At 49.5% G+C, this 11799-nt stretch overlaps 1 protein-coding gene across 1 annotated transcript; it reads left to right on the forward strand.

Moving 5' to 3' along the window:
- The first annotated feature begins 759 nt into the window (after window positions 1-759).
- Window positions 760-8090, forward strand: BMP15 (bone morphogenetic protein 15). The gene is made up of 2 exons (XM_074199647.1): window positions 760-1081; window positions 7258-8090. Exons 1-2 carry the CDS (start codon window positions 760-762, stop codon window positions 8088-8090), a joined length of 1155 nt encoding a protein of 384 aa, XP_074055748.1.
- The last annotated feature ends 3709 nt before the right edge of the window (window positions 8091-11799 follow it).

Consider the following 11799-nt stretch of genomic DNA (forward strand, 5'->3'; position numbering starts at 1 on the left):
AGCAGATCATCTGAGGGCCTCTCTCAGGGCTTAGTTTCAAGGAACCAGGGACTGTGAGCTGAGGTGTCAAGGACCTCCATGTACTCAGAGGAGGTGGTTAGTAGGGGTTCTGATTCTGGGATCCTCCCTTGCATCTGCAGAAAGTCTAGGTTGGACCAGACTTGGCTGAAAGGCCCAGGAAGTGGCCAGGTAGGCATGAGTACCCAGCCGCTGGTGCCTCAGAGCAGGCAGGGTCAAGTTAGGTGGGCTTGCTCCAGACTCTGGGGAAGCTTTAAGAGTGCTCTGCCAAGAGGAAGTCAAGGAGAGGCCTTAGAGGAAGGATGCCTCGTCCTTTAAGTAGAAAAGTGAGGAGGCTGCAGCCCTAGGTTAGCTCCAGTGGGTGGTCCTCTCTCTTCTAGGCCTGCCCCCAGGGAGTTCTCATTGAGATGCTTCCTTAGGAAAGCAGCTGGCTGTCTGGGAGAAGGGCCACGGGCTTCCTGGAGGGGGAGCCAACCCAGGGCCTCTTCCACCCCCGGCTTGTGTCTCCCCTCCCCTCTAAGCAGCTCATAAGAGGGCTGGGGGCAGGAATGGCATCACCTGAGTGAGGCAGGTCGGGAGAAGCAGAGCCCATCGCAGCCTTCTTGCTTAGCCCCTTCCAGGCTGGGCTGATGCCCCCCCTCTGCCCCAGTCCCCTTCCCCCACCCAGTCCAGCTATCTGTTAGTTTAGGTCCCCACGTTCCCGTGGCTTCCCCACAGAACCCTACCCCCCTTTTCCCGTCCATGGGCCCCGTGGGCACAGGTTGGCTTCTGTGGGCACTGCTCTTTGCCCTGGGGCTGAGCTCCCCGACGGGAGCCCGTGCCCAGGATGCTGTGGCGCCGGCCCAGGTGCCCACGCTGCTGCCCCTGCTCGGGGCGCTGTTGCGGGAGGCGCCCGGGAAGCCCCCGCGACGGCGGATGGCCCGCGGGCGCCCCCTACAATACATGCTGGAGCTTTATCGGCAGAGCGCCGACCCGCACGGGCGCCCGCGGGAGAACCGCATCCTCCGTGCCAATGCCGTGAGGTTGGTGAGGCCGGTGGGCCGCCACGCGCTGCCCCCCCGAGGTGAGTGGGCCAGGAGCAGCGGCAGGGGCTGGGCTACCCTAGCAGCCAGCAGAGGAGGAAACTGAGTCACTCCACACCGCGGCAGGTCAGCTGCAGCTAAGAAAGGTGCCCTCCCTCTGAGGGGGGGAGGATTGGTGCCAAGGGGGAGAAGCGTGCGGTGGGTCTCCGCACCTGCTCTCCCTCCCTTCTTTCCTTTCTTCCTTCCTCACCGGGTCTCAGGGCGTCAGAGCTAAGATGTGAGTCATTCCTTTCCCTGCAGCAGGGAGGGAGAGCACCCCGCCACTTCCCAGCTGAGGTGCCCCACCCTACTCCTGGAAGCTCAGGATGAGGTCAAGGAGAGTGGCCCCTCCCTCCATCCAGCCTTAGTGGGACCCCCTTCCCCCCCAGGGACCGAGCAGTCCTTTATGTGCTTGCTTGAGGGGTGCAGGGGGAAGGGGTTCCAATAACTCTCAGCTAAAAGGAGACTCCCTGCAAGACAGGCATCTAATGTCTATGGGTTTGATTTCCGACCTCTACATTCCCCTGTATCTCAGTTTCCCCATCTGAAAATGGGGCTGAAAGTGCCTGTAGCCTACATCTAATCACAGAAGGTGGCTGGGAATCTCAGAAAAGACAGGTCAAGGGAAAGGACTTTCTAAGAGTCCCTTTCAGTTCCCAAGTCTGTGGGCTCCCTGAGAAACAGCCCCCATTACCTCAGCCAGATTCTCAAGTGCTCAGAAATGTCCACAGTCTTAGAGACTTGCCAGCCAGCCCCCCTCAAAGTAGTTGCCCAAGATCCTGGAGAAGGTCGAAAACAATAGTAAATCCACATTTGAAGGACCAGCCCCAGCCCTTTCCTCCCCACAGAAGTGCCCCCCAGGGACTCCTTTCACTTTGGCCACAAATGTGCCTCACTGGTGTTTATTGGCACAAGTCTCAGAGTAGAGCTTCTTTATGTCGGGAGGCCTGAACCCCAAGAACACACGGCAGCTGAGTGAACCCCTAGAGACCCCTTGGCAGGAGGTGTTCTAACTAACTGAGGTGTTCTAATACAATCCGAGGGAGGACAAAGGAAAGCGATTCTAGTGAAATGCAGGCTGGCCAAGCTAGCCCTAGACCCCCAATTTCCGATGACAGGAGACTTTACAAATGATTCTAGCCCCTTCCTTTTCTACAAGAGTCCCAGAACTTCAACCCAGAGACCTTCAGACACTTGCCCAAGGTCACACAATCCTCTGCCTCCCACCTGCAGGAAGCCTCCCCACCAAGGCCCCGCTGCACCTGAGCTTAGAAACTCCACCCCCAGGTCAATTAGGCAGCCCGCCCATTTTCCTTGGCCTTAGTCCTTTTGCCAATGCCTGGGAGAAAGGGACCTGCAGGTTTCTTAGGAAAGTTAATTAGCTGATGGCTAACTATTTGAACCTGAGAAAAGACAGCACAATTTTGCCCTAAATCTTTGGTCCCCATTGAGGCACCCCCCCCCCATTCTAAAGACACACTTCCCTCAGTCTGCCTGGGTCCTCCTAGCTATGGGTGGAGGCCTATCTGAGGTTCCTCTGTTCTTCGCTCTGGGTGCTTTGGGGCCTTCAGTTGTGACTGACTTTCCCCAGCCTCAGCCACTGGGGGTCACGGTAGCATTGGGCTTGGTGGAAAGCTGGCCTTTTGCCCTCTACTCCCAGAGTGTGGGTAGGGAGAAATGGGACTGGCTGCCCAAAGCAGGCTTCTCATGCCAACCTTGCCTCAGCTGAGGAGGCTGCCAAGGAAGTCCTTGTTCAGAAACAAACCAAGTTGGTGCCTGGGGAGCAGCAGCTGGAGAAAGGGAGGAAGTGAGGGGACAGGGAGTGATATCCAAGGCAGCAGAGGAAGGAGGAAGAGGCTTGGGAGTGCAAGTGAATCACTCCTTCCAGAGAGGGAAACCAAGCTGCCCCCCCACCCCAGGACCCAGTCACTTATCAAATAAGACTGATCTATCCTCAAGGCCCTTCCTACCCCAACATATGTTTGAAGGTGGTCATGGAAATAACAGACAGCCAGTGAGCATTTATGAAATGCCTACTTTGTGCTTGATAAAGAACTGATACTGGGGGGACACATGTACAAAGGCATGGATAGGGGGACAACTATGAGAAAGGCCTTGTGGCAAAGGTGAAGCTCAGACTGTGTCCCAAGGGAACCTGGTAGAGGTGAGAAGTGTGTCCTGTACCCTGGTGCGGGGGTGGGGGGGGGATCACTAGTGCAAAACCATGGGAGATGAGAGATGACAGATCTCTTCTGTAAAGAACATCAGGTAGGAACATTTGGCTAGACTAGAGACACTGTAAAGAGGAACTATAATAAGACTAGAAAACATGGCTGCAGCCAGGCTTTCAAAATCCAAATGAAAGTCCTTGTAGTTTATTCTGGAGATTCTACGAACCTTTTCAGTTTCTTGAGCTTGGGAGTGGCTCAGTTTAGGAATTCCTGAATCTGGGCAGCTAACAGCTTGGACCTTAATTAAGTGATTAAAAGTAGGCCAAGTTGGGGGTGTGATGAAGGATCAGCATTGGCTTCCTGAAAGAAGGGCATTGATTGAGGTCAGAAGAAAAGGAAGCCACAAAAGATTGGCCAACTGGCCAAGGGGGAAGGAGTTGGAAAACAAGGAAGGCTCCAAGCTCCCATTCCAAGGGACTGGAGGTCTGTTCATCTGCATGTGCCCTCACTATGAGACATCACCTCTGCTTACGTGTGTGTGTGTGTGTGTGTGTGTGTGTGTGTTGGAGGTTAGGGATATACCAACCTGTTGACTGAGCCTGCCTGAAGGGGAACCCAGTCATTGTCCAGCACAGATCAGGCTTCTTCTCTAGTTCTTTTAAAAAAAAAAAAAAGTTTGTTTTCCAATTATATACAATAGTAGCTTCTACCCATCACTTTCTGTAAGGTTTTGAATTTTACAACTTTTCCCCCACCCTCCCTTCCCTCCCTCATCCCCTCCACAGAAGGCAGTCTGATCATCTTTCCATTGTTTCCATGCTGTACATTGATCAAAATTGAATGTGTTCAGAGAGAAATCAGATCCTTGAGGAGAAAATAAAATATTAGAGACAGCAAAATTATGTAGCACATAAGACACTTAAAAAAATTGAAGGCCTTTGTTAACAAAGACTTTGGTCTTTGTTCAAACTCCACAGTTCTTTCTGTGGATACAGATGGGATTCTCCATCGAAGGTACTCTAAAATTGTCCCTGGTTGTTGCACTGATGGAATGAGCGAGTCCATCAAGGTTGATCATCACCCCCATGTTGCTGTTAGGGTGTACAGTGTTTTTCTGTTCTGCTCATGTCACTCAGCATCAGTTCATGTAAATCCCTCCAGGCTTCCCTGAATTCCCATCCCTTCTAGTTTCTAATAGAACAATAGTGTTCCATCACATACTTATACCACAGTTTGCTAAGCCATTTGCCAATTGATGGACATTCGCTCGATTTCCAATCTTTTCCAGTTCTTGGAGCAGTCTGAATCTCCTAATGATGGCCATATTTCTTTTGATTTTAGGTTTGCAAAGGGGGATTTATGTTCATTATCTCCATTTTACAATTGAGAGAGGTGAGAGAGAGAGAGAGAGAGAGAGAGAGAGAGAAAGGAGCAGTGACTGACCCAAATGAACACACAACTAAGAAGTGCCAGCATTAGCATTAAGTCTGGAATCCAGGGCTCTGCTGGTGCCCACTCTTTTTTTTTTTTTTTTTTTTTGCAAAGCAGTGGGGTTCAGTGGCTTGCCCAAGGCCACACAGCTAGGTCATTATTAAGTGTCTGAGACTGGATTTGAACTCAGGTACTCCTGACTCCAGGGCTGGCGCTCTATCCACTGTACCACTTAGCCGCACCCTGGTGCCCACTCTTGCCCCTTTTCTACTACATGAATTCCAGGATGAAATCTCTTGGAAAGAAAAACCAATATTTTCATGTGCCTCCAAACAAGGTGCTTTTTTTTCAGGCCTCCAATAAGAGGAGCCACTGGGGGATGCTGATAGTGTTTCTGTGATGCTAGCTGGCACCTGTGAGATATAGAGTGACCGCCTTGGTCTCCTTCCATCCTCTCTTCATACCACCAACTCACCAAGGCCCTTGAACTGCATTTAGTTCAAGTGCTGGGAGATCCATGAGGCTAGGGTCTGAGATGCCTTCTATTTTTCTGTTTCCCCAGGTCTGGGTACAGTAGGCACTCAACATGTGGGTATAGCTGCCCTGATGTTGCTGTGAGGCACCTTCTTGCTCACTGAAAACTCTACTATAGATCCCACCTCTGGAAATTCCTTCAGTTCTGAGGTCTTCCTGTGTCTACCTTCTTAATCCCTATTTCTGGTCCACACCCCAGTACAGTTCTCCTCTAGCTAATGAGATCCTTCTTAATTAAAATGAAAACACAGTCCTAAAAACTGAGAGTTCAGAGGCATCTGTGAGGACTTTCATTAATACTCTCCCCCTTGTAAGAGCTGAGGAAATTGAAATCCAGAGGGGTTGTGACTTGTCCAAGGTTGAGCAGGAAATAGCAAAGTGGAATCTGAACTCCAAGCCAAGGACCAATTTGCCTTCCCCATGTAGCTGAGGGAAGAAGCTAGGAGACATTCCCTTTCTAGTGCTCTGCCTTTGTTGATCCATGTCCCAAATATTTTTGTTATCCTTCTAGAATAAGTACAAAGGAAAGGGACTTAGGCAGTTCCCTGCCCCCATAGACTTGCAGCAGCATTTGGGGGAAACAAAACTTAGCTTTTATTTTGTATTTGCCAAGCATAAAGATCACAAACACCTTCCCCTTTAAAACAAAAATTTCCCTTTAAAACAACAAAAATTTCCCTTAGGTCAAAAAGATTATTTTTAAATAAAGTGTCATGCTGAATCTTGTCTATTGCCTCTGTCGGGTTTCTATGGGGGTTCGCTTAGAGCTCCTTGGTTTTTCCTGCCATTGTTGTCACCATACACCATTTTCTCCTGGTTCTGTTCATTTGGCTTTGGATCAGTTGCTACAAGTTTTCCCAGGAGTCTCTGAAATTGTTTCTTGCACACAATACTATTCCATTGAGGAGAATATCTGTAGACCTGCTATGTCCCAGGTCCTGTGCTCAGCTGGGTTTTATACTTATTGTTGTATATGCTCTTCACAACAACCCTTTGAGTTCAGGGCTATTATTATCCCATCCCCATTTCTCAGTGGAGAAAACTGAGGCAGGCAGAGGTTGGATGACTTGCCCAGGGTCATCAACTAGGAAGCTTCTGAAGCTGGATTTGAACTCCATAGGCTCATTCCAGGCCCAGCTTGCTGCTACTCCTTGATTGTTTCTAGTCCCCCCCCCCCCCACAAGAGCTATTAGTGTTTTAGTCCCAGAGTATACACAATTGAGTGACTTGCTGGCTATAGTTGAGTCTTTCCTGGAGGAATGGTTGGCCCATTTCACTAGTAGCTTCCTCATCTATGGTTAGAATACCAGTTTATTGGCTAACCATAGGTACTGATGGCAAGGAATGCTAATGAAAGGAAAAAGAGCCCATTGGCTGGGTTCTCCAGACTGGTCTTGGATCTGCCTCCATTCATTAATCACTTGGGTTTTTTTGATAAAGAATCAGGGGAGGTAGGGAACATCTACCCATTAAGGAAAGTGATACCCTAGAAAGAGCACTGAGTTTGAATCCTCTCTTGGCTAGGTCTTAGCTGGGTAACCATAAGCAAATAGTTTAATTTCCCTGGGCCTTAGTTTTCTCTTTTGTAAAAAGAGAAATTCCATCTCATCTCCATACCTTTGCATTAGCTGTTCCCCATGCCTGGCACGCCCTTCCTCCTTTGCCTATCAGAATCCTTAATCTTCTTGTTCTTTTCTTCTCTTCTCAAATGACTTACCCATATGCACATTATTGAATTCTAACCCCACTCCCCACCCCCTGCCCCCCAAGGAGAATATAAGCTTCTTGAGGGCCAGGCTTGTTTTTCCTCTCTATGGTGCCTGACACATACCAAAGCTTAATAGACATTGGTTGTCTTGGCCTATTGTTGACCAACTAATGTGGAGTTGACTTTGAGGGGGAAGGGAACCCCCCCAATCCAGTTTACAATTTGTGCTGCCCAACAAAATGCTTCTTCTGGTCAGGTGAGTCTGGAGGAGAAAGGCCTTCTGGGCAGCCGGAAGCTGATTCTGTTGTTCTGGTCTCCATTTTTTTCTGTGCAGGTCCCTGGTATGCGCAAACTCTAGACTTCCTGCTTCAGCCAAAGCATGAAGTAGACCAGCTGGTGAGGGCTGCTGTGGCCTACCGTCCTCACCTCCACCTGTCTCACTCCTATCTCTCCTGCCATGTGGAACCCTGGGTCCACAAGAATGCTGCACCCCTGGGAGGAGGCTCCCCAGGTTTTGTTCTGCCCGAGGCCTGGGCAGAGATGGATCTCACTGGCTACATTCAACAGCAAGTCTGGTCTCAAAAGGGAAGGAGAGTCCTTCACATCCAGGTCAAATGTCAGAAACAAGAAAGGACAGAGATTGGCCTTGGGTGGCAGCAGGCATTGACCACTGACACTGCTTTCCTGGTTCTGTATTTCAACAATACCTTTAAGGGCATGCCACAAATTGGGGTGCAAGAACTTGTGAGCGGGGAACCTGGGGGAGCTGATCCTGATACCCTTTCCCTGGCCCGGCAAGTCCGGCAGGTGGGTCCTGTGAGGTCTGAGGCAGCTGGCCATTCCCCAGAGCATAGCCACTGTTCTCTCTACCCTTTCCAGGTGAGCTTCCATCAGCTGGGCTGGGAGAACTGGATCATTGCCCCCCACCTGTACAGCCCCAACTACTGCAAGGGGGCCTGTCCTCGGGTGCTACACTCTGGCCTCCGCTCCCCCAATCATGCTATCATTCAGAACCTTATCAATGAACTGGTGGATGGAAACATTCCCCGACCCTCCTGTGTCCCTTACAAGTATACACCCATTAGTGTCCTGCTGATTGAACCCAGTGGTAGCATCCTGTACAAAGAATACGAGGACATGATTGCCCAGTCCTGTACCTGCAGGTGAGCCTGGAGGCTCCTGCTGCTTGCTCAGACCTATTGATTGCCTTCTCACCAATTTCAAGATTCTTTACCTGCCCCCACCCCACCAGGCACAGTCATTCTTTCTCTGACACCTCACTTTTGTTCCCACAATTGATTTAAACATCAAACCCAGGCCTTGAACTCAGCTGAGTACCTAATGTCTTAGGAGACTATTCTTTGGGGGTCCTGCCTCCTACTCTCTCACTTTTTTCCTATTGAACAAGAAGCCATCTTGCCAGAAGAATCTTTGAGATTGGTAGTGGCCATTTGTTCTTTGGCAGTCCCAGCCCTGACCCCTTACCAAGTCCCACAGTCTCCTTCTAGAGCCTCTGCTTGCCTGAGCTCCAGAGGGGAAAAGCCATCAGACTTGTCAGTAATATGAATTTGGGGAGGGGAAAGGGGCATAGAGTCCATGTTTTTAAGGTTTCCCAGAGTGGGGACTAGGGTTCTTGACACTTGTGGCACTTGCATTGGTTCTGGTCCAACAGCCTTTGCTCTTACCCTGGCTAGATTTTCTGGAGCCTCATTATTCCCTAGTTGCTGCCTGGGTCCTCCTGGTCTATTCCTTGCTTAACAAGGATGCAGAAAGAAGTGGGCTGAGGGAAGATTTCTGGGATTGATTGTTTATAGGATTCACTTCTCTTCAACCCATAAGTATTTGGTGGGGAAGAGGGAATGAGGAACTCCACTCCCTTCCTCATCCTTCTTTTTAAAAACATTTCTAGGACAGAAAAAGCTTCACTGATTGGTTTCTCATTTTATGTCTACCAGATGGACTGGGCATCATTCACTGGTTGGCTCACTGAGAGCTGGCCTTTGGTGAGGGTGGGGATAGAGGACCCACTACAGGATAGGGTGGGAGGGCAGACAAACACACTCACAGCTTTGCTGTTGATTTTAAACTCTGCTAAGGCCAAGGTCCATGGCTGTAGACCTAGTACTTCCTTGAGGAAGTTCTGATACCACCAGGGCTGGGTTGGAAGTGCCTGCTGGAGATGGGTCCTGGGGAGGAGGCACTGCCTGTGTACCAAGTGGCCTATTCTTTCTAATGGAGAGTAAATTATATGAATAATTGGAGTTTTCTACTTTTGTGCTGTGGTCAATAAATCAACACTTTTGCTAAAGAAATGCTTAAACTTTCTTGGCTTGGGAGTCATTGACGCCTTGATTTCTTCCAGCTGGGGGAACTAGGGATCTGGGATTTGCATCTCTGCATCTCCTCTACCACCAGCCCTTTAACCTTTGGAACTTAAATTCTCCCTTAGTCTTCCAGGCATTCTGGTTTCCCACTCTAGGCAGAACTGCGACCATTTGGAAGGCATGGTGTAAGGGAAAGCTTCTTGGTTCCAGATTTGGAAAATAAATCTGAATTGATTTGGTTCCATCCAGCTGGCAGGGATGAGCACCAACTACAGGGAGTAGCTGGGAAAAGCAAAAGATTCCTGGCCTCAGAGATTGCCCTGCCACTGATAAGGTTGGGAAAGAGCTGGGTCTGCCCTGACTGGGACTGAAGAGAGGGCAGAGGGCTGTAAGGAATGAGCACCAGATCACTGAAGGACTGAGGGAGGGGGCTCCTACAAGTTAACTGGAGGTTCTGGGGCTTGTGAATCAACAAATGTCTGCAAGACCCTACCACGTGCCAGATAGTAAAAAACAAAGGAAACAGTCCTTGCCCTCAAGGAGCTTACATTGAGGCAAGTCTGGCTAAATGTTAGCTGTAGAACCATGGAGACCTGGGTTCAAGTTCTCCCTCTATCCCCTTACTAGCATCCATATGATTTCTGAGCCAGTGTCTTCCATGGGTAACATAAGGGGATAGAACCTGATGACTTCCAAGGCCGCTTGGGGTTGATGGACTCCCTGAACCTCCAAAGGCAGAGCTGAGGGAGTGCATTCTAGGTGGGGCTGAGACTTTGGAGCACCAAAAACCTAGGAAACCCAGGGGATGCCCTGGGAGTTAATGAAGGGAGAAGGAAAGCTTTGGGGGCATAGCTTGTAAACTGGGAAAGAGGGAAGGGAACAGTAGCTGAGAAGCTGTCAGCACAGTGACAACGGTCAGAAATTCCAAACAAAATCCCAAAGACTCAATGTTCAATTCTGGGCCTCTAGAAAAATATGAGAAAATGCACCTTCCTGTCCAGAGAGGTGAGGGTCTACTGGTGCAGACATCATGTGGGATCATTGAAATAATGCTGGATTTGAAGTCCAAAGACCTGAGTTCAAATCCTAATTTGACTACCACTTGTGTGATCTTGGGCAAATCACGTAACTCCTCTGGTTCTCAGAATTCTCATCTGTAAGTTGTAAGGATGAGATTTGGAAGGGGGATAAGGTGGGGGGGGGGTTGGGAGGAGAGAGGCCAGGAATCCCATTTGGGTCATGTTGAGCCATTGTCCAGCAGGCAGTTAGCAGTAATTGGATGCACAGGTTTGGGAGTCTTCTCCATCATACATAGAGATGACAGTGCAACTAATGAGTGCAGATGAGCTCAACAAGGAAGATATTGTAAAGAGAGAAGAAAAGAAGGCCAGAGAGGAGACCTCAGGCACAAGTAGAGGAACCATCTCTTCTTCATAGACTGGAGCGAAGTAAAGGATTTCAAAGGTTTGAAAACAGGAAAATAAGGGAATTTATGGCAGGGAACTATGGCACCCAGGAAAGGGGAGTTTGGTCTAATGTTGAATTCCTGAATCCAACTTTGTAGAGAAGATCAAGGCCATAGCTTAGAGCTGAGCAAAGGAGAAGAGAACACAGGGTTGCAAAGTGGGCTCTCAGAACCCAAAGAGGATAGGAGCAATGGATGGTCCTGGAGCTAGAGGAATAGCAAGGGAGAGAGCCAGAATTTAGGAGGGCAAACTTGGGCCTTCTCAGCCATCAAAAGGAGGACAGCAGTATATGGACCCATAAGGGAGGTGAGGGTAGAGCTTCCCACAGGTGTACTCTAGAAGCCCCCAAATGAACCATAGAGGGTGGTGAATATAGAATAATATAGGTTGCTTGGGAGGGAACATGGGACTCATGGAGATGAGATGGATAATTCCAGTGTCAGGCATCTGTAATTTTAATTGCTTTGGGGGGGGGGGGGTAAAGGCAATCTGCCTTTCATGGGAGCTGGGGGCCTCTGGCCCATTTCTGGAGCAGAATGGCATCTAATCTAATATTCTCACAGGAAGCCTGTGTTTGAGCAAAGTGAGTTGAGGCTCCCCAGGGAAACTGGGGTGGGGGGGAGAGAAGGAAAGGTCAGATGAACTAAAGGAGGATGATTTTTGAGAAGCTTCCAGGATTACATTGTATCCATAAAGACCCAGAATGAGGTGTGGGATCATGGGATCACAAAGCCAATGTCAAGAATACTAGGGGGATATCAAGGCACAAGAATATTCTGAGTCCTGGAAAAGAGTATTGAAAGTCCATCCCACAAGATCCTATAGCCTACACTCGCTAGTGAGGGGTTCTGGCCCCAGGCCATTTGAGGGACCAGCATTCCCACCTCAGTGGTCCTACCCATTATGCTACACTCAGCAATCTGAAGGCTAGACTGGAACTTGTCCATATCACTGAGGCAGAAAGCCTGGGGAAAGGAATGAAAGGTGAGGAGGAATGGGGGAAGGGCAGGGGTGAGCAATTGCCCAACACCAGCCATGTTTCAAATATTTGAACATGACCTGCAACCGGGTTGGGGGCTGGGCCGA

Source organism: Macrotis lagotis, chromosome X (assembly GCF_037893015.1).
Source record: "Macrotis lagotis isolate mMagLag1 chromosome X, bilby.v1.9.chrom.fasta, whole genome shotgun sequence".
Taxonomy (NCBI): Eukaryota; Metazoa; Chordata; class Mammalia; order Peramelemorphia; family Peramelidae; genus Macrotis; species Macrotis lagotis.